The sequence below is a fragment of the Ixodes scapularis genome, unplaced genomic scaffold (genome assembly GCF_016920785.2).
Source record: "Ixodes scapularis isolate PalLabHiFi unplaced genomic scaffold, ASM1692078v2 PGA_scaffold5__190_contigs__length_132052651, whole genome shotgun sequence".
Lineage (NCBI taxonomy): Eukaryota > Metazoa > Arthropoda > Arachnida > Ixodida > Ixodidae > Ixodes > Ixodes scapularis.
The window spans coordinates 29,984,659-30,007,324 of NW_024609880.1; the positions used below are offsets into that span (position 1 = coordinate 29,984,659).

The following is a 22,666-nucleotide window of genomic DNA, read 5'->3' on the forward strand; positions in this document are numbered from 1 at the left end:
CGTGGCGGCGGCAATTGTGCCGGTGAAATCGAATTATTGAACGACCACGGCCTCCGAGGATCCGTGTTCGGCGCTGTCTCTTTCGGTCACGGTGACCGTGGCGGCGGCAGTTGTGTCGGTGAAAGCGAAATATTGAACGACCACGGCCTCCGACGATCCGCATTCGGCGCTGTCTCTTTCGGTCACGGTGACCGTGGCGGCGGCAATTGTGTCGGTGAAAGCGAATTTTGAACGACCACGGCGTCCGACGCTCCGCGTTCGGCGCTGTCTCTTTCGCTCACGGTGACCGTGGCGTCGGCAGTTGTGTCGGTGAAAGCGAATTTTTGAACGAGCACGGCCTCACACGATCCGCGTTCGGCGCTGTCTCTTTCGCTCACGGTGACCGTGGCGTCGGCAGTTGTTTCGGTGAAAGCGAATTATTGAACGAGCACGGCCTCACACGATCCGCGTTCGGCGCTGTCTCTTTAGCTCACGGTGACCATGGCGGCGGCAGTTGAGTCGGTGAAAGCGAATTATTGAACGAGCACGGCCTCACACGACCCGCGTTCGGCGCTCTCTCTTTCGGTCACGGTGACCGTGGCGGCGGCAGTTGTGTCGGTGAAAGCGAAATATTGAACGACCACGGCCTCCGACGATCGGCGTTCGGCGCTGTCTCTTTTGGTCAATGTGACCGTGGCGGCGGCAGTTGTGTCGGTGAAAGCGAATTATTGAACCACCACGGCTCCGACGATCCGCGTTCGGCGCTGTCTCTTTCGCTCACGGTGACCGTATCGGCGGCAGTTCTGTCGGTGAAAGCGAAGTATTTAACGAGCACGGCCTCACACGATCCGCTTTCGGCGCTGTCTCTTTCGGTCACGGTGACCGTGGCGACGGCAGTTGTGTCGGTGAAAGCGAATTATTGAACGACCACGGCCTCCGACGAACCGCTTTCGGCGCGATCTCATTCGGTCACGGTGACCGTGGCGTCGGCAGTTGTGTCGGTGAAAGCGAATTATTGAACGACCACGGCCTCCGACGATCCGCTTTCGGCGCTGTCTCTTTCGGTCATGGTGACCGTGGCGTCGGCAATTGTGTCGGTGAAAGCGAATTATTGAACGACCACGGCCTCCGACGATCCGCGTTCGGCGCTGTCTCTTTCGGTCACGGTGACCGTGGTGGCGGCAATTGTGTCGGTGAAAGCGAATTATTGAACGACCACGGCCTCCGACGATCCGCGTTCGGCGCTGTCTCTATCGGTCACGGTGACCGTGGCGGCGGCAGTTGTGTCGGTGAAAGCGAATTATTGAACGACCACGGCCTCCGAGGATCCGCGTTTGGCGCTGTCTCTTTCGCTCACGGTGACCGTGTCGGCGGCAGTTGTGTCGGTGAAAGCGAAGTATTGAACGAGCACGGCCTCACACGATCCGCTTTCGGCGCTGTCTCTTTCGGTCACGGTGACCGTGGCGACGGCAGTTGTGTCGGTGAAAGCGAATTATTGAACGACCACGGCCTCCGACGAACCGCTTTCGGCGCGATCTCTTTCGGTCACGGTGACCGTGGCGTCGGCAGTCTTGTCGGTGAAAGCGAATTATTGAACGACCACGGCCTCCGACGATCCGCTTTCGGCGCTGTCTCTTTCGGTCATGGTGACCGTGGCGTCGGCAATTTTGTCGGTGAAAGCGAATTATTGAACGACCACGGCCTCCGACGATCCGCGTTCGGCGCTGTCTTTTTCGGTCACGGTGACCGTGGTGGCGGCAATTGTGTCGGTGAAAGCGAATTATTGAACGACCACGGCCTCCGAGGATCCGCGTTCGGCGCTGTCTCTTTCGGTCACGGTGACCGTGGCGGCGGCACAGTGGAGTACTCGCTCGGGGCAACTGTCTTGCACGATTGAGCACCATTGGTTTGCAGTACTGGTAAGGAACGCCGGGCGTTAAGTTTGTGAACTTTACGCTTGTCAACTTCTGTGTTAGCAATAGAGTGACGTAAATCTCCATATCTATTTTACGGCAGTTGTATCCTTTTAACTCTACACTAAGGCGGAAGACGTGCTGACCTCGCTCAAACTGACAATTCCCAGATGGAGCGGTACACGGTGGTACAACCTGTACCGGGAGCAGTATAACGTGGCCGCGTTAACTAAAGCCTGGGAAAAGTTGCGCCATTCATTGATGTGGAAATGCTCGAGGCACGTGCCGCGCGCCACATCTGGGAAGAACATGGCGTCTGAAATCTAGTTCGGTGCGGCGCTGTGTCGCCATGATCTTCCCAAGGGCTGCACGTGGCACGCGCCTCTTGCATCGACGCACTTTGCGCTACTTTTAGAACTTGAAGGGGCTTTAGCCAAGGAGGTTATAATGGGCAGGAGGTGGCGTCCCTATCCCCAATGCATGGAGCGAAGTGTAACGGAAGTAGGCGTGGCCACGAGCCGCAACGAGCATTTCTTGACCAATGGAAAGCCTAGTGAGTGGGCGCCGCCATTAATTTCGGTGCAAACAACCGCGTTGCCATGACATTTCCGTGGCAACGCGACTGTGTGCACCGAAAGTAATGGCGGCACCCACTGTTATTTGAAACAGCGATTAACGGGAGACCTTTAAACCGCCTAGTTGCTCAGCAGAAAGTATGTGACTAGAAGTGAGACGCTCTAGACGACGCACCGTGAAGGACTTGGGGGTGCGCAACGCATTTTTAATAAACAGCAGCTGTAGATCGCACGAGCGCGCATGCAAGCCAGGAGCGCACAGAACGGGCTCGCGCTTCCAGTTTTGACTTCGCTCGCACATAATGTGAAACTAAGTATAAACACTCACTCTGCAAAGGATTTGCACCGTGGACGCCAACGGCGGACGCCGACCGCATCGAAAGCTAGCCTCGTATAGCACACGCCGGAGCAGATTAGAAAGCAGACGAACCGCCGGTGCGCTATCCCACGGCCTCGGAACGGGTGCGCAAGGCAGTCTGGGATTTAACGCCTCTTCCGGCTTCACTCAGCCTGACGTCATGCCGGGTCCTGTCTGTTTAAACGTCCTTGGGCTTTAGCGGTAGGCAGCGGCGGCCATAACATATGACGCTTCCCGCGCGTTTCTGAAATGCGATTGTGGCGTGTTAAAGCTTGCTAAAATTATGTGTTATATATCATCTTGTAGTGTCCAACATTATCTTTCCTCTGATGCAGGATTTGTTTTCCTAATGCAAAAAGCTCATTCAGTGGGTACCCGCGAGTATTGGCCTTTTCGGCAAAGCACGGTTTCGTAGTACAGTGGTGCAGGGTGCACTATTGGAGCAATTTCTTTTAAATTTCAGAATTTTATAGAATAAAAGTTCGTTCATTGTCAATGGAAGCCTTTTTTTAGTTTTTTTCATTTTATTTTGACAGATATTTGCTTTTGAAAAACTGACTTTGCGTTAGCACGTTCAGTCGCGAATTTTTTGGCACTTACTCGGTCATTTTATTTGAAACTTTTTACAGGTGTCGCAATTATAGTCGAACGAGCTACGCTAAATTTCATTGTAATATGACCTAAATGTTTTCGGAATTCTCACGTAAACATTTACAAAACAGTCAATTTTGGCAAACTCCATTTGCTAGTGCTGTGGCACAGCGCTTACGGATTGGCACAGTTGAATCAAATTGTAGGCCGCAAAGAAAAACATATTCTTCTTTGTCAATCGAGGCCCTTTTTCTAAATTTCGCTTTTGATTTTCCATAAAAAAAGTGAATAGAGGCGAAATCACAAATTTATTGATAGTCAAGAACGAGTATTTTGACCGCTTTTGGAAAACATTTAGGCAGATATTTTTAGTACAAAATAGTGTTTACTGTCCCAGATCCTGATTATCAGCTCACACTTTCGATGATCTCTCCTGATTATTCCTTCTTACATAAATTTTGTTAAACTCATTTTGACGAAACCGCAGATCAAAATAAGAAAAAAAGATACTTGAAATATATATATATATATATAAATATATATGTTTGATTTTGTCTGTACATAATGTCCCGTGTTACATACACCCCTCACAAATACACTATAAAAAAGAACACAAACACACACACCATCGAGCACTTAACACCAGAATCACACTTCCGTTAACTGCTCCAGAGCCTTATACCCCTGCCACACGGGCAACTCGAATGCCACTCACAACGAATGACATTTGAGCGGACGACCAATCAGCGCGCGACACTCCGGGCGTGGCACATTCCACGCGCGACAGATTGCGAGCTGATTCGCCCATCACACAAATGTCATTCGTGGTAAATGACATTCGAGTTACCCGTGTGGCACGGGTATTATATCTAAGGCTCCGTGTTTTCGGAGTTTATTTTTCGTGAAATGCGGAGAACGTGTTTTTCAAAGTTTATTTTTTAGCGAAAATTCAGTGTTTATCTCAGTTTAATATTAAAAAAAAATTCGAACACCAACCAAGCCCTTCTGTAGGGACCCAACGTTTCAAGGCCAATTCGGCCTCTTCTTCAGGGGCGACTACGGCTATGGCCGTTGAGTTTGTTTTTCGTAAATACACAATTCTCCGAAATTCGGAGATTAATTTCGCAGTGTTTTCGATTAAACAATATGCCAAATATGCCAGATGCCAGATAAAAAATAAAACGCGCTTGAATCAATTAAGATTTCTTCAGTTGAATTTGGCGTTGATGTCATTGGAAATACTAATTTGTCCCACGACAAAAGTCGCACATAAGTGCGGCTTCGATAAACGTCGATATCTTAAGATCAATAAACTGCCGGAGGTAGCCGCAAGGAACCCCGTAGTCATCTCATCAATCTATCCCGCGGCCGCGCGAGGTGGAGTGGTTAAGGATGTAGTAGAAAAGTTTCAACAGTCCCTCTTCCCTATTTTATACAATCTCTATGGTCCATGCGCTTTCACTGTGACCCCCAGAAACGTACCCTCTCCTTTCTCTAAATCCCAAATCCCATGACACAAAGTGGAGACCAAAAGAATGGCTTCTGTCGTGACACGAATGGTACGATGACCTGTTTCCCTGAACCAACCTTGACGAGACGAGCTGTAAGGCGCCCTTTTGACAATGGTCCTAGGCTTGAAAGATAATGGTGGTGTCATTTTCCCAGGACCATTGATCCTGCGCTGCTCAAATTGAAAAAAAAAAGAAAAAAACCTTTTTCTTGTTGCTGGGGGAGGGGGTGGCATGAACACATAACAATTCGGAGTTTATCCGATAAATCCGAATTGACAAAAATTTTACCGGCGGGTGTTCCCGGATTTTTCGGATTTATCCGAAAACACGGAGCCCTATAGCCTACATATTTAAGGTAACCATTTGGCCGGTAACAACTTCAGTACTTATTAAGGTTCCAAGTGTCCGATCTCCTTCTCGGGAGTCTGTCAAGGGCAAGCACTGTTTCGAAGTTCGTGGACGATATCTCTTACTAAAAACCATTGGTACAACTAATAATGATGCGGCGCAGTCGCTAAAACAACATCCACAAAAACAGTTCCCAGAAGATGTGTTATCGCTTTTTAGCCTTTACGGGCGAGAAAGAGAGAGGAAGGGGTCCGTCCGGGACGTAACGCTAGACACAGCGAACTTTTATGTTACGTGGGACGTAACTTTAATTTTATTTTTGTTACGTCGGACATGTTATCAGAATGTTTAACTAAATAGAAACAGGAAAGTGGATGAAAAAGATCAATTGCCACTGTTCTTTGATTGTAAAAAAGGTACCCTAAATTAAAAGAAAAATGAAGTACAAAGAAACCTACAATTATTTTTAGAACTCTTTCAAATATGTCAACAGGGAAAAATCTGTAGAAAATGTATTTTTCTTTTCAATATTTTCAAAAAAATTATTCAAAACTTTTTTCCAAAATAAAGAATGTTCTCAATGTTTTTAATAAATTAATAAAAATTAATTGTTTCACTTTTTACTAAATAATATAAAAACAATGTCAATAACATTTTTTTTCAGAAAACAACATAAAAAAGTTATCACAACTTTTAATATTTTTTTTATAAATAAGTTAAAAACACTATTTTTTCCTTCTGAATTTTTTTTTTAGAAAATAGCCTACAGAAAAACAATTTTTTATTTTCTTTTTTATAAATAAGATTCTACAAAAAAAATTCATTCTTTTTTCTTTTGAATTTTTTGGGAAAATAACCTAGAAAAATATGTCATTAAAACTTCTTTGAACATTTTTTTATAAAAAAAAAGTCTACAAAAAGTTTCGTATTTTTTCTTTTGAAAGTTTTTGACAATATTAAAAACAAAGTGCGTTAATAAAGGAATTCAGTAGGATCCCGGGATGTCAGTAAGTATAAAAAAATTAAAAAAGATTGTTCTGTCCTGTTTTTGTAAGGGTTGTGCCAGGCTCGGAGAGCAGCTATGCGCCATCCAGCCACCTATAGTAGAGATCAGTGACTCCAATGCCCGTGTCCCACTAGAGCGACATACAGAAACAAAAGACAACCACAAGCCTCAAACCAGTCTCTCGCGATTTGAGAGAGAGAAAACATCTTTATTGACCCTTAGTTCAGGGTGTCAAAGTGGTGTCCAGGAGGACGCCATTCAGAAGGGTGAGGATAGGTGGATCATGGGGGATTGATGGCGTCTTTCGATGCCCTCAGCTTCTCTTCGATGGTTGTGATGTGGTGAAGAAGGGCGTCGAAGATGGCGGGCACGTGTTGATGATTTGTGGGAAAGAGCCACTCTTTCCATGTCGTGGGCCGAAGCCCGGGAGGGAGCTTGGAAAGTGTAGAGCGGATGGATAGTTGTGCATGGAGGCATTGCCAATAGGTGTGCGTGTTGTTTGGGTAGCCAGTGCAGAAGGGACACTTAGCTGTGCCCTGAGCGCCTTGGAAGAGATGAGTATAGTGTGGGGAGGATAGCGTGTGGGTCTGTGCTCGGCGTATAGTGCTGGCCTGTTGTCGAGAGAGTGTGGGAGGCGGTGGTACGAGGGCGAGTCTGGATTCGCGGAGTTGTCGGAGTGTGTTAGAGCGCTGTTGATGGTATTCATTGCGCTGGAGTTGGGGGTCATAGGACGTAGGCCAGTCAATCGCAGGTCCCGGAGTGGAAGTGACTCGGGAAAGTGAATGTGCTCGTTCATTGCCTGGGATTAAAGCGTGGCCAGGGATCCAGTAGATGTAGAAGCGAAGGGTGGGGGTGGTGTTGAGGGCGGCTCGAAGCTCGCGCGACATGTAGTTGGGGAGTTGGTTGTACTGAAATGTGCGAACTGCTTTTTGGGAATCTGTCAGGACAGTGATGGAGGTGTGTCCCTCGTGGGGGTTGGCGATGGCATGGTAAATGGCGGAGCACAGCGCCTGAGTCTCCAGGAGGTCTGCCCAAGGCGCTTCGGTGTATGTTTGCCTAAGCGTTGTGTTGGACTGGGGACAGTGAATTGCGGTGCGGCCGAGTTTGGCGCCACGGTCGTAGCTGGCGTCTGTGTAGTAGATGAGGTGCTGCTGTGCCTGAAGTGTGGCGGGTTTTTGGGATATGAGTTTGGCTCTGTGCTTGCGGCGTTCCGGGTTGCTGTCGGGATTCATATGTTTGGGTATGGGGAGTGCGGTGATTTGGGGTATGGTATCCCAGGGAGGTGTGGTTGTTTTGATGGGAGGGAGGTGCAGGGTGTCGTAACCGAGAAAATTGAGAATGTAGCGACCCTGCAGGGACGTGGTTAGGCGTTGTTGTTGACCCAGTTGGTGCAAGTCGACTCGCCCCTCGAGTGTGTTGAAGGGGTCCATCTGTTGTAAGTGCTCTAGGGGAGCGTACTGTGGCACGCCGAGAGCAAGGCGGGTGGGTTTGCGGAGCTGTGTCTGGAGGTGTTTGAGTTGACGGGTAGTGAGTGGGGTGTAGGGGATATGGTAGAGTACGAGAGAGTAGATGAGAGCTTCGATGGCTCGTCTCATGTCGCTCTCTTTGAGGCTTCTGTGGCGCCGGGAAACGCGGCCGAGGATGTGTGTGATTTGATTTATTTGTTTGGAGGGGGTGGAGAGGGTGATATCGCTTGCACCGTTGTTTTGGATGGTGAGGCTTAAGAGATTGATGTGCGGGCGTTGGGGTATGGGAGTGCTGTCGAGGTGTACGGGGATCAGCTGCCTGTCGGGATTGTTTTTGCGGTTGCAGATGACGAGGAGTTCCGATTTAGATGGAGAACAGGCCAGACCTATACTAATGGCATAGCGTGCGACAGTGTCGCAGGCGTGTTGCAGTGTTTCTTCCTGCTGGCCGGGGGAGCCAGTGTTGGTCCATAAGGTAACATCATCGGCGTAAATGGAGAATTTGAGGTGAGGGATGGCGTCGAGTTGTGCGGGAAGTTTGCTCATGGCAAGATTGAAAAGGGTGAGAGAGAGGATGGAGCCTCGTGGTACTGCTTGGTTTAACGGAAAAGGTGTGGAGATGTGTCCAGGAATTTTAAAGGCGGCCGTGCGGTTCGATAGAAAGTGGCGGATGTAGTTATACATTCGAGGGCAGCACTGCGTTTCCCTGAGGGTACTGAGTATGGAGTCATGTGAGTCGTTGTCAAAGGCTTTGTAGATGTCCAGGCTTAGGAGTGAGAGGAGTTATGTGGTACTTTTGTCTTGGAGGAGGTCATTGTATAGCCGAAAGAGACAGTCTTGTGTGGAGATATTCTTGCGGTAGCCAATGAGTGTAAAAAGTAGGGCTTTCACGTGCTCGCGATGCCATTCGAGGCGCGTGAGAACAAGCTTCCCAAGAAGTTTGCCGGTGCACGAGGTGAGGGAAATGGGTCGTAGGTTCTTGACTTCGGAGGTTTTGTTTGGTTGGGGATCATGGTGACGATGGCGTGTTTCCATTCTGCTAATATGTCGCCAGTTTGCCAAGCACTATTGAAGTAGTTTAGGAGTTGTTGGAGTTGTGTGTCGTCAAGATTGCGGAGAAGTTAATATGTGATTTGATCTTCGCCAGGTGATGTGTTTCGTTTGAGAGAGTCAAGTGCCCGCTTTAGTTCGTTGAGTGGGAAGGGGGCGTCCATGTCGCATGGGTCGAGGGGAGGAGTTGGAGGTTCTGGTGTGTGTGATGTGTCGGTTGGTGGTGGAAAGAAGGTGTCGAGGAGTTGCTGCTCGAGGTCGTGCGAGGTAATTTTGCTGGCGAGCATAATGCGTGTGAAGGGGTCGCGAGGTTGAGAGGGTGTGAGAAGTGTGCGTAGGATGCGCCACGCTTTTTTGGTGCCGAGTTGGCCGTTGAGGGAGTCGCAAAGTTGAAGCCAGTTTTCGGTGGTGAGTTGCTCTGCGTAGGTTTCGGCTTCTTTGGTGATGTTGGGAATTTTGTGTTTTAGGTGTTTGGAGTGCTTGGTTTTCTTCCATTTTTCACCAATTTGCGTCTAGTTTTCCAGAGGTTGAGAAGATGGTTGTCAATGTACGGGGTAGCGGTTGTGGTTTGGGCTTCTTTGGTGCATTTCTTCTGTGCCTGGAGGAGATGGTTGGCCCAGGCTCTGGAATCAGCGTCCGTCGGTGGGGGGTTGTTGGAGGTATGGTAGCGAAGGTGACCCCAGTTTGTGATGCGAGCAGTATTGCGACGTACTTTCTGTTTGACGTTGGTGATCACTGTGAGGTGGATGAGGCGATGATCGCTGCCTAGCTGTTCGTCAGATGCGGACCATTCAGCAACGGATGGACCGTTATGGAAAGCCAGGTCGGGATTGGTATCGCGTTCTACACTGTTACCGGTGCGGGTGGGTTGTGTAGTGTCGTTGGCCAGTGTCATCGACGTTTGGGCGGTTGCTTGTGCGAGGAGGCGCCCATTGTGTTGAGTGTTTGGGTAACCGCAGGACACATTGGGGCTGTTGAAATCTCCGACTAAGAGGATGTCGTGGTCTGTGTTGTTTGCCACGAGTTTGGTGAGCCAGGGAGTGGGATTTGCGACCTTGCGGCCCGGTCGCCAGTACGCGTTGACGATTGTGATGGGATTGGGGCAGTTGCGGGGTTGAAGGGTGATGATGACGTGCTCTTGGTGAGCGGTGTTGATGTCTGTTGTGTTGAGTTATATTGACGGGTGTTCTTTAGAGATGTATGTCGTGACGAGTGTGAGGGTGTATGTGTTTTGCCTGCGGTCGGTTTGAGTGATGCTGGGTTGGGTGTAGGGTGTGTATTGTGGAAGGTTGTGAGTGCCCTGCGTGTCCTGGAGAAGGATGATGTCGGGTTTGCGATCTAGCGTGTTGAGGTATTGGGTGAGACTGGCTCGTTTACGTTGTAGGCTGCGGCAGTTCCATCGTAGGATGTGTATAGATTGTTTAGATATTGGTTTCGTCATCAGTTGATGGGGTGTCGATATTCTGACGGGGGATTTGATTTTAGGTTGTAGGGGTCGTCTGCTTTTCGTTTCGGGTGCTGAGGGCCATGTGCTTTCAGTTCTGCTACATCCTACTCGAGAGCGGCCAGGTGCCCCTGAATGTTTTTCAGAACGAGCATGATTTGCTTGAGTTCGACGGAGACCTGGGGAGTGACGGGTTGAGAGGGGGGAGGTAAAGTGTTCATGTGTTGATTTTCTGGTGCTGCGTTTATCGCTTGTACTGTGTTTGGGGTGGTTGGTGTGCGCTTGGCAGCGAGAAGCGCTTGTTTGTACGTGTCGGATGCAGTAATGGCTTGGGGTATGGATTTGGGTCGGGATGCGTTTGTCGGGTGTAATGTGGAACGGAGTGGCTCTCTCACCTTGTTGTTGCGGCTGAGACTCCGGGTCCTGCGATGTTGCTGAGTTGAGCCTCGTGGGATGGGCGGTAGGCGATAATTCTCCCGTCTGGAGTTGGCAGTGGGCACGTTGTCGGAAGGAGGTGCTGGTTGGCGGGGCGGGTTGTGTGTGGCCGAGGCTTTCCCACCCTTCGGTTTTGGTGGTGGAGGAGGGGTGCGCAGTGTGTTGGGGATGGTTGTTGCCTTGGGACGCTGCTGTACTCGCCGTTTGTAGGCATCGAGAGTGGCTTGCGCATCGCCTTGCTTTTTGGCGGGGCAGTTTGGGTCTTTGGAGGCGTGCTCTTCTTTACAATTGACGCAGAAAGGAACGCAGTTGTGAAGGGTGTCCGAGGTCATGTTTTCCTGGTAACAGATGTCGCATACTGTGAGCTTGCCTTTCTTGGGGCAGACTTCCGCGCGGTGGCCGAGTTGGAGGCAGTTTTGGCATTGTTGAGATTTTGGCTTGTGTGGGTAGCACCGGAATTGGAGGCGGCGGTAGTATATAGTATAGTGCACGTATGTGCCTTCGAAGGTGATGAGTACCGTTTCGGTCTTGCCCATCATGCGAGCGGTGAGTACTGGGACATTGGATTCGATGTTGGCGACGAGCTTGTCGGCGGCGGTGAGAGACGCGACGCAGTGGATGACGCCCTTGCAGGAGTTGGTGGGGGCCGAGGGGTAGCTGGTAACGGCGTAGTCGCGATTTGCAATGGTGAGTTTCGTGGTCTGCAGGAGCTTTTCCTGGGCCGAGGGTCGGTAGGTGTCGGCGATGAGGGCGTTTTGCACGTCACGTATCTTAAAATACGTCTCTTTCGCTTCCGATGGCGTAAGGTGGGCGGCGGCGGTTACGGCATCGGTGAGATGGGTAGATTGAAGTTCCGACAGGGCAACCCCGTCGGTCAGCTTTATGACGATGGTGGGGTGACTTTTCGTTGGTTTTGAAGAATAACGCAGGGTAGTCCATGGTTCAGCGACGGGCGGAGTCATGGCGGGAGCTTCAGAGAAGCAGCGCGGTGCCGGAGATGCAGCTGGGCGGCCGGCCGGGGAGTGGGCCTCTCGATGTTTAGTCTGGAGGCTCACGTGACGGAGCAGGGAACTCGGCGAGAACGGAGAGCTCGAAGAGCACGACCGTTCTCGACGGAGGCTGAGCGAGAACTCCGATTTGAGAGGATTCGTAGAATAAAGGAGGCTATGCTCAAACACGAGCATCATGTACTCGAAGGTATCTTTCGCAGGCTTGCGATCGCTCGTGCTTACTTCACGAGCACCGAACGACTAAACGCCTGTCAAAGGTACCATTGCGAGCATGCTGCATGGGTTTGAGGCTTGTCGTTGTCTTTTGCCTCTGTCTGTCGCTCTAGTGGGACACGGGCAAACCAAACACATGAAGTGTGCAGTGACGTTGCGGTTGTAGGTAGAAAAGAGCTTCAGACCGTGCATGGTGTAGTCTTCAGCGCTGGTACGTAGGGCACGTGCACATTTGCTCGCTTTCGGAATCGACGAACACGTTCGTGTTGAGCTATAAAGATCGAATGCTGAGCAGTGCGATCTTCACCATAGCCTCCTCTATACTCACAACCCCTGTCAGTTCGATGACGGAGGCGTAGAGTGCCTGGTCGCAGATTTGGAGTGTGAGGATCCGGTAGCTCAGAGCATTTCTCGGGGAGTCGGTTATTTAGCGCACAGCTTTTGCAGCGGCGAGGACCCGAAACATGGTTTTGAACCCGACGAGAAAAGAAGCGGTAGCCCGAGGAACGCGAGATGCAGGAGCGGACATTCCATCGCTTGGGATAAGTGTGTTTCGGCGTCTCGCCGCAGCGGTGCGCCCGTTACGGTTACATGACTCTTGCCTGCCGCTCTACCTTTTTACTCTCGGCGGCCGCGTCACGTCACGATCTTCCAAGCTTTGTCAGTATAGAGGATGCTATGTCTTCACAGCCCAGCATTTTGTAAATCAAGAGCTTCTGGCCGGTGCGACTCTTGACGTTCGTACATATGGCGTTTGGTTTGCCCACTTTTCTAAACGATGAAAAACCGTAAAGTCTTGACTGTGACTTTGAAAACATTGAAACGGTTTATAAACATCTTTTAGCATCTGCTCATCAGCGGTAATAAAGCATTAAAAAATTAAAGACGTTAGGAGCTCCCTGTAATATCGAATTAGAGCGCAGCTCGAGGAGAAAGGAGAGGGTACGAGGAGGAGGGTATGCCCCTCCTCCATTGATTCTCCTCCTCTTTTCCTCACCCTCCCTCCTTCACGACCTTCACTTGAAAGTCATGTGACGTTCACGTGACTTTCACGTGACGTTCACGTTCACGGGAAGGTCACGTGAATTTCGAACACATTTGGAACTACCTTCGGCTCTCTTTGAGGCTCTCTTTTGGAGTCGAGGCGATGTCAACGCTCATTAAAAATCCATGTCTGGAGGTGCTTTGATAACCGTGCATTCATTTTTATTTTATGCGAAGAAAACAAAAATTTCCATTGAAAGTTTTACATGGTTCCGGCGTCTGGAGATATATGGAGCAAGTGGACCATTTCTTTGATTGTTGGGAACGCTTCAATTTATTCTGCTAATGCGAAACATCATTCATCAGGCAGGGGCACCAAACCCAGTCACGCTACCTCCTGGAAGCTTTTTGTCTGGTGCCCAGCAGAATAGTCTTGAATTTAAGAAGTTCAAGTTCAAGTTCAGTCATCTAGGGTTCTCCGTGTAGGCTCCTCACAAAGCAGAAAGCGCGTCTTCTGGGAACTGACTAGGGCACATCGTACTTCTTGGCACTTCGGCGTGCAAAGGAAGCTTTGATCACGCCGCGAGACCTGCGAAACTTGCTCTCGACGAGTTGTGCCTCTTTCTGCGGCGCTGCGCTTTCGTAAAACTTTCCTCGTGTTCTCAAAGGGAAGTCTCACGGCCTACACAGGGTTTCAGTGACCTTCTTCGGCGAATGACGATGAACGAGTAGAAAACGTGTTTTTAGCACGCTGCCGTCAGCCTCTGCAACCCTAGCAAAAACGCGATTCTGCTGAATTCAGGATAGACGTAAGGTGGCCGCACTCGCGCTGCTGCGACCACTGTTCTATATATTATAGGGGGCCGGATGGCGCATAGCCACTCTTCAAGTGAAGTCACCGGAAGTTTTACGCTTGTCCCGGAAGTCGGGCGTCTCATGGGCTTCCCAGTGCATTCAGTCGATGTTTTGGTCTCTACTTTCCGGTGTCTTTGAGTGGATTTTAATAATCATGCTCCGAATTAAATCCCGAGAATGAGGCATTGGAACTTAAGACATTTGCACACTTAACCAACGATAATCTCAAAATGTTTACATTGAATGGCTTCCCATGATACTTCTCGGGTCTACATGTGCTCTCACTGCGCAACACTGTTTCATCGACAGTTCACCGCCGCTCGTTTAATCGACCACTACTACGGCGCCCGACCGGGCATCGAAGCCGAAGTTGAACTTGTACGTCCATCATGGTCGTGAAGGGAACTTCGGCTTCGCTCAGGGATTTCAATCTAATCTCAGGATTGAGTTGGCGCCCCCCGTAGTCGGGAAAGTCGATCCGTTCAGATGGGGGAAAATTTGTGGCCACGTGGTGACTTGCACTTTCAAACCAGTGTTTTATTGAATCGAAGTTTATTGCTTAGACCTTGCGGTCGAGCAAAAACTTACAAAATTATTTACAAACAAAAAAAAAAAAAGAAAAGAAAAAGAGCACAGTTAATACCATTATTTTTCAAAGCAAACGAATATATATGTTACACATTTGATAAACTGATAACACACAATAAAATTGGTCTGTAGGGCTCAACTGTTGTCCAAGTTAATTTCCTCTGCGTTTCGTTGCCGAATAATACTGCAATTCGAATTAACGCAAAAGTAACGTTCGTTAGGTTTTGAAAGTAACGTTCCTACGAAAATAGGTATGATGTATTAGGTACCCCCATGTGTGATATCCGTTGAGATGGGGGAAAAATTTGTCGCCACGTGGCGACTTGTTTGTTCAAGCCAGTGTTTTATTCAATCGGAGTTCATTGCTTAGCAATTACGGTCGCGCAAAAAATTACTAAATCATTTGAAAACAAAAACGAAAGAAGAAAAAAAAGAGTACAGTCAATACAATCAGTTTTCAACAAAAGAATATATGCTGCACGTTTTATAAACTAATAACATACAATGAAATTACCGTCTGTCGAACCTGAACTGACTAGTCCCATGGACAAGCAATCTTCTTTGCTTTTGTGGGCCAGTTACTGTAAGTGTTTTCTTTTTAAAGGAATGAAAAACGTCATTAATATTATTATTATAAACTCTTGTCTAAGTTCATATCCTCTGCCTTTCGCTGCCAAATGATACTGAACGTTCGTTAGGATTTGAAAGTAATGGTAACGGTATATCTTTACGTTCGTTGGACGGTAACGAATCTCATTAACCCATTAATTTTTGACGATCTAACGAGTGACGGTATTTCGTTGCTTATTTTTTGTAACGGGCACAACGGTGTTTGGGTCCCACTAGCGCCAGAAAGCCCAGCACCTGAGAGTGTTGCACGGCCTCTTGAAGCTGACGGTGCGGCGGAAACTGCCGGTTTGCCGGACCAGTCAACCACTTCCATGCGTGACCAGGATCTCTTAGGGGATATAGCTGGCAGTACGGGCATGCTCGTGCTCGTAGCTTCTCCCACTCTGCCAGCTTAGGCCCTCTGCACCTGCCACCAAGGAAAATTTTTAGCGTTCAATATAATTGGGTAAGTAATTTTGACTGAATAAATTGCTAATATTTGATTTAAAGGCATGGTTTCAAATAAAATCTTGCTCGGCGTCATTGAAAGCTACTAAATACACCCACGTTACAATGGTATGAGGCACGCGCACCATCTTACGGCGTTCTGGAGAAATGCTCCATTTGAATGCGTGTCTTAGTTTCGGTTTCTTATGGGAGCGCATCTCTACACTCTCGCTCCCCGTGTCTAAGACGCGCAACGCGCGTGCGCCGCCACGCATCGCACGTAGAGAAGTCTATATAGGAAAGCCTCCGGACTGTCACACGAGGTCTGCCTTTTTGACATCGGAGCCAGAGTGAAGACGCACCTCTACGTGCGATGCGTGGTAGCACACGCACGTTGTGCGCTTAGATATGGGGGGGCGGGATTGCCCGCGCAGAATGAGCTCCAATGAGAAGCCGAAAGCCAGAAACGCGTCCAAATTGAGCATTCTTTGGGAACGCCTTCAAATGCTGTGCCTGCCTTATACCATTGTAACGTAAGTGTATATAGTAGTTCTCGATGATGCCTTCATAATTCTAATTGAAACCGTGCCTTTAAAACTATAAATTAGGAATTTAAGTTCTCAAACTTTATTAATTATCCAATTATATTGAACACTAACGATTTTCCTTTGACACAGACCTGTGCGGCATTAACTTTTTTTTTTTTTTTTAAGCGATGCGTAGTTTTTGCAGGACTGGATTTGCCCGCGTTTCCGGAAACACACTGCATATGTCAGAACAAATATTCTATACAGTTGGAAATACAACTCCACCTGCGGCAATTCCTGGCGCGCCAGACAATATTGACAGCCACTGCTTACTCACAGTAGAATAAGACATATATTGATGGATTATGGCTATACAAGGTTTACACACATGAATATACAAAATGGAGTTAATTATGCTTTTAGCAACGAAAATATATATGATCTACCTGCTACAAGAGTAAGTTCGAGTTAATAAATGCCTGACGAATGCAAGTGAAACCCGATGAATTCCAAACAAATTGCCGTCGTCGTCAAGGTGCAAAAAAGAAACAACAGCAACACAAAATAACAATATCATACAGGAAAAACATACATAAAAGTATTTCATGTAGCAAGCACATTGATAGATGTCATTGGAATTCAGTAACTCAAACCGGTCAATAAGAAAAAAGAATGAATAAAATTAAAAAATAAGGTAAGAAACAAGAAATTGCATTCCTAATACTTCGAGTTTTGTATATTCTGTTACAGTCCTATGCACAAAACATCAGTTTCCAGCTTGGTGCGTTAATTAGTTTTTAATATAATTTTATTTTTATAACTTAGATTGTGTTGGCATTACTCGGTTCTTCGTATGCTTTTTAACTTTTACATTATTCATGATTGTTGCTATTGTAATACCTTAGTTATTTTATATTTTCGTATATTCTTGGTTATTTGCAGGCCGATTTGTAAGCAACATATCAACCTACATGCAGTACAGAGACTACAGGTGGAGCACGTGATCAAGGACTCTAAATTAATTAAATATAGTATGCTTCAAGTATTTTTTTGTGTACAAAAAACCAGCCCCTGGCTTCTTCTTAGGTAAATTCACATCTTTATTTGTGATCACACGATAAATAACAGGCTAAAATATTTTAAACCGTGCAACACCTACACTGCTCACAAGTAGAACCCCTGCAGGCCTACCGCCAAACGACATGAACACACGAAGGAGCTCGAGTATTTCGTTTAAACCCCCTCCACAGCTATGACGCGCGCGTGATGGTTTCAATCACTTGCGATGTATCTTCCGATGATTGTGTAAACCACTACGAGACGCAAGCGCTCTGCTGCAGGTCTCGCAACTGTACGGCTTCTCTCCGGTGTGAGTCCTCTCATGGTTCACCAGGTTGGCTTTCTGAGCGAACGCCCTGCTGCACGTTTTGCACTTGAACGGCTTCTCTCCCGTATGAATTCTTTCGTGATCCGCCAAGGTGCGTTTCAGAGTAAACGCCTTGCCGCACGAGTGGCACTTGAACGACTTCTCTCCGGTGTGAATCTTCTTATGAACCGCCAAGGTACCTTTCAGAGAAAACGTCCTGCTGCACGTGTTGCACTTGAACGGCTTCACTCCGGTGTGAGTTCTGTCATGAGCCATCAAGTCATACTTTTTCGTGAACGTTTTCTCGCAGACGCCGCAAGGGAAGGGCCTCTCGCCAGTGTAAGTCCTCTCGTGAATGGCGACAGCCGTTGCGGAAGAGCTTGAGTGAGGACATAAGCGGCACGGGTGCTTGTCCGGTTGTCGGTGCGTTTGCTGCTTGTGTGGGTCCGACCAGTTGGTCTGAAGAGAGGTGTCACACCTGCGGCTGTCAAGGTCAAAGATATCCACTTCGTCGTTATGGTATGCTTCCATCCAATCTGTTGGGATGACACAGCAAAACAAGGAAGCTCAAAGCAGTTTTTATAGTTCTGAACATGCATTTTGAGTACCTATATGAACATGACCTGTATACCTACATTATACGCGGTGCGGTTTAAAGTAAGTATTCATTCATCTCAGATGTTAAGAAGGTTCAATCGCGATGCTTCCGAAGGTCTACAGGCGATCGTTAAAGACTCGACTCTGGCAGCCGCCATGGTGCCGCAGCTATGGTGGCCTGCACGTTCTGCTAACCAAGTGCAGAAAACTCAAGCCGCCGCGGTCGCCGCTGCACAGTGTTGGCGGTAAGATGTTAGAAGTAACGTCGTTACCGGTAAGGCGTTATTTTTTTCAGTAACGCAATAATGTAGTCGTTACTTTTCCAAGAGAGTAACGGGTAATGTACTTAAGTCACTTATTTTGAGTAACGGGTAACGTAATTATGTTACTTGGTGCATCTTCCGAAAACCTGGAAAAAGTACACATATTTTTTGCGCGTTTCTATGCTTCGTTTTACCTTAAGCGCAGTCGAAGCGGCCGCTACAAGCTCATAGTACCTATCAGAAGGAGTGAAAAGGGCACCATCATGGTCTTCGCCGTGTCTCTGGACGTGTCTTATCATCGCTGAACCAATCATAAACAAAAAAGACCCAGTGGCTTGCGCTTTTGATGCTGCTTTAATGGTCCCATTAGCTTGTAGCGTCGGCTGCGTCTTTAGTTAAGCTGGAACGTAGTACGCGATCCAAGTCATTAATTATTGCACTCATTTGACATATTTTCAAAAATTATGCCCTGCCGTTTCTTCACAAAAATGTTCCACTCTAGGAAAAATCCCAACGCCCGCGCCCGTAATCCCAGTGTCAAAAAACGCTGTCGCCAAAAATGCAGCAAAAACAAAAAATGCACACAGACACGAAGAAACGCTGTTATTGTCAATTTATAAATAAAAAATGCTGCAAAAGTAACGTCCTTCACTTTCTATCGCTAACGGTAACGAATTCCCTTTATTTTTAAGTAACGTAGGTCAGTAACGCGTTATGTTATTTTGAAACTAACGAGTAACGTATTTCGTTACTCTTTTCAGTAACGCCTACAGCACTGTAGGTGCATAACGGTGCGAGGACGGAGCGCTGGGTGGTAGCGTGTTGACAATTATAATGACGGCGACTGTGCATAAAATGACGCTGGAATGGTCTTCCACACACCCAAAGATTACTAGATTGCACAAAATTGCATTCAAAAGGCTCGTAAAATAATCGTTTTGTACCTTAGAAAATTCAAAATTAGCTAAGGTTCACAACGAGTAATTTACGGGCACTTTGAAACAGCGAAAAACGCTGTTTCAAATCGGCACTGGTATGGACATTTCCGAGTCTAAAGCTAAACTTCGGCGACACAAATAATTTTGTGGGAAAATCTTCAATCATTTGAAACAGCGAAATTTTTTAGGGCTATATCATCGGTTAAAAATCATTTACAGTATGTGTGCCAGCTAGTCCCTCAACCGAAATTAAACAGAAAAAAAGTAAAACAAATAAACAACTCAACTACGGTACATTTCTCTAATATCTAACAAGGTGTAACAAACTGAAACTTCGAGTGCTCGGACTGAATGTTCCGTTAGTAGAGCCCAGCTTGTCTGTTTACTTCCATTTGAGTTGTCGTTTTTGCACTTTGGAATGTAACTCCTTTACTCACCCCCACCCCCTTTCCCTAAGAAACAAAAACTGTATTTTGTTGTGGTATCCTCATCTGCTTGTTGCGGGGCGCTAACTAAACCTTAAAGAAGTGTCCACGTGGGAGAAACTTTGAGTACCACACTGGACTCCTTATATTTTCCACTTTCTGAAAACATAGCCTACAAAAGGTTTTTTATCCCTGTGGGGACCGTTCATGAATCATTGAATGTGTCCTAAGAAGGTGCGAAGTTCGATAAGTATGGTCCCATTGGCGTCTTTTCATACCTGGTGTTGTTATTTCTGTGGGCACCATAAGATTGGGGGCAGAAGTCGCACCGCCGTCTGTCCTCCCCTCCTGGTCCATCTTCCATGGTTGCCGCTGCAATCCGGCTCCTTGGAAGGGCAGCTCCGCCCGCTTGTCCTCGCAGTCCGTTCTTTGCCATTCGTAGTCGAATGCTGCTTGGGAAATTTCTTTAAGCAGTCAAGATGAAATTTTCTTTAGCTCCTTTCTTCTTATTTATACTACACCAATACAGAAGCCCAACCAGAACCCACTAAAGGAATAAGCAAACAGGGACGAATCATGGAGATAAAGTAGAGAAATTCAGGAGTTCACATTCGTATTGTGGCGTTTTTCAAAAGGTAAAATAATCATGTCACAAAAAAACACGCGCATCATAACTGGATACTGAGAATCCTGAAAAAGTCAATTGTAAAAAATGTACGTAACGCAAACATAAAGCGATCCTTCTTTACTAATACGTGCTTCAAAGGTTTTACTTCAGTTTTAAACACGTGTTGAAGGATTGTTTTGATACAGACCCACACAAATCGACAAAGAAACAACTGGATACGATCAAGGAGCGTGGTTTAGTTACGTCGCTCCTGCTCTGTAGTGCTGAAAAAATGCCGGCATGTTGCGCAAAGCAACAACTGTACAATATATCACCGCCATAGGTTTTGGGAATTTCACGTCAACAAAACGGACACGGTGTGTCGGCGAACGAAGGTAGTGACGGGAATGAAAATGTTGCAAGTAGTTGACTAAGCTGTGGCCATTCCCTATTTGATCTGACTGGCCGGTCCCATTCATCTGGGGAAAAATGTTGCCCAAGGTTCTGACACTGCCATAGGTTGATCTGGTTGATTGCTGGACCTCTTTCCTAGGCTGCGAAGGGTCGCTCACACTTGCGTTAAGAAAACTGCTAAGTTTAGAAGGATTAGGGTGGGGGTTAATAAACAGTCGCCAACACAAAGTTACTTTACCTGCCCTCAAATATCATCAAATTCGATGAGCAAGAATAAAATTGGAGGGTACCAGTGCTTGGAATTGGTATAGTTGGCTATTCCTTACTTGATCAAACTGCGCAGTAAATTATTACGAATCACGACGCAGAAACGAGAAAAACAGAAGGCAACAAACGGGATACCGTTCATTTGCAGTGCAGTTTAGTCAAGTAAGGAACTGAAGGCCACTTCATAAATAACGACACCGCTTCTGAGTTTGAGAGTGTCTGCGAGAACTTTCAATCTGTAGGGCATAAAAGATTAAGTCCCATGTGACTATACCATTTCCAAGAATGAATTTTTTGGCCAAATACCGCTGACCATCTTGATTTTCACGAGATGTTTTATTATATATGCAACGCCTAACCGCCTGGGAGAAGAAACATTTTTACCGGTTCCGTCAGTGCTGCATCCACGGGACTAAAGCTGTCATATATAAAATGATATGCAGTGTATATCAATCAGTCAGTCTCGCATTTTGCTAAAAACTAACATAAGCGGGGCTAATTTAGAAAGACATCAGGATGGGTTTTAACTGAAATACTTAATTCACGTTCAAGAGTTTCCCTGAAACCCGCATGGGTAAAGAGCTGTTTAGACAAGCCAGAAGTTGATTTCAAAATATTATAACATGGTTAATTGATCTCCAGTATTAATTGATTACCATTGATCACCAGTATCAAGTTGACAGTCGCTATTTCAACACAAATATCTTCTTTTATTAATTGTTCCGACTCATGACGAGCTTAAAGTGGCTTTCTTCTTTTCTTCATCTCCGTTAGCTGAAACACTTATTTAAAAAAAAAATGAGTGTGAGTTTGATTCCAGCGTAGTTTTATCCCGTAAATCTGACAACTGCGTTCGTTTTGTTGGAAGATGTAACCAAACGCGAGAAAACACGAAAACCCTCCGACTAGTCGTTTTGTCATCATAGGATCTTTCGGCCGCCAAACGCGTGTCCCTCGTGTGGCGGCGCGTGCAATTGGAAGCTTGCCACTCCCCCGCACTGGCACCAGTCGTGACATCTTTGCGAAGCAAGGGGTATCCACACGAAGGAGAACTCCGCGGACGGATGTCGTGACGTCAACAACCCGGGAAACTTCGTCCCCGGCTCCGCCGCGTGCACCTGCGGAGCTTTCGTGCTAAGAGTACGAAGCCTCCGCGCCTCCGCCACGGAGGAGAACGGGAGAACGGCGCCGCGAGGCGTCAAAAAGGGATGACGTATGTCTCACGTGATACGCGCTCCGCGGAGGAAAGGGGCGGATTTCTCGGTATCCACACGAAGGAGAACTCCGCGGACGGATGTCGTGACGTCAACATCCCAGGAAACTCCGTCCCCGGCTCCGCCGCGTGCACTTGCGGAGCTTTCGTGCTGTCAGCACAAAGCCTCCACGCCTCCGCCACGGAGGAGAACGCGCCGCGAGACGTCAAAAAGGGGTGACGTATGTCTCACATGATGCGCGCTATGCTGAGGAAAGGGGCTGATTTCTCCTTCGTGTGGATGGGGCTAGCCATGTCCGTATGTCCGTCCGCCGTCGGGTGCACGTGCTCCTGCTCGTGAGCTCACGCGCTCACGAGCACGTGAGTACGTGCTCTTGTGCTCGTGTAGCGCAAACAAAAACAAACAGCCGCATCTCCTCGTGGTGAATGATGTTGATTGGGGCGAGGCTCTGGTGGTGCTTGTCTGCGTAGACGGTGAGCCGCAGCATGCCGAGCCTTTCGTTCGTTTTCATCCATGTCGGAAAGAGAATGTGTGGTATGGAACGTGGTTATATACGCATTTGGGCATTGGACCGCAGCATGACATGGATGAAAACGAACGAAAAGCTCGGCATACTGCAGCTCAGCGTCTACGCAGACAAGCGCCACCAGAGCTTCGCCCCAATCA

The 22,666-nt window shown here is 47.6% G+C and overlaps 2 protein-coding genes across 2 annotated transcripts; both read right to left on the reverse strand.

The window, feature by feature from the left end:
- Positions 1-6,562: 6,562 nt before the first annotated feature.
- LOC120849345 lies at positions 6,563-7,882 on the reverse strand. The gene has a single exon (XM_040221542.3). It carries the CDS (start codon positions 7,874-7,876, stop codon positions 6,563-6,565), a length of 1,314 nt encoding a protein of 437 aa, XP_040077476.1. The 5' UTR covers positions 7,877-7,882.
- An 8,060-nt stretch (positions 7,883-15,942) lies between these two features.
- On the reverse strand, positions 15,943-18,423 carry LOC115318711 (gastrula zinc finger protein XlCGF7.1-like). The gene has a single exon (XM_040221546.1). It carries the CDS (start codon positions 17,804-17,806, stop codon positions 17,186-17,188), a length of 621 nt encoding a protein of 206 aa, XP_040077480.1. The 5' UTR covers positions 17,807-18,423; the 3' UTR covers positions 15,943-17,185.
- Between the last annotated feature and the right edge of the window lie 4,243 nt (positions 18,424-22,666).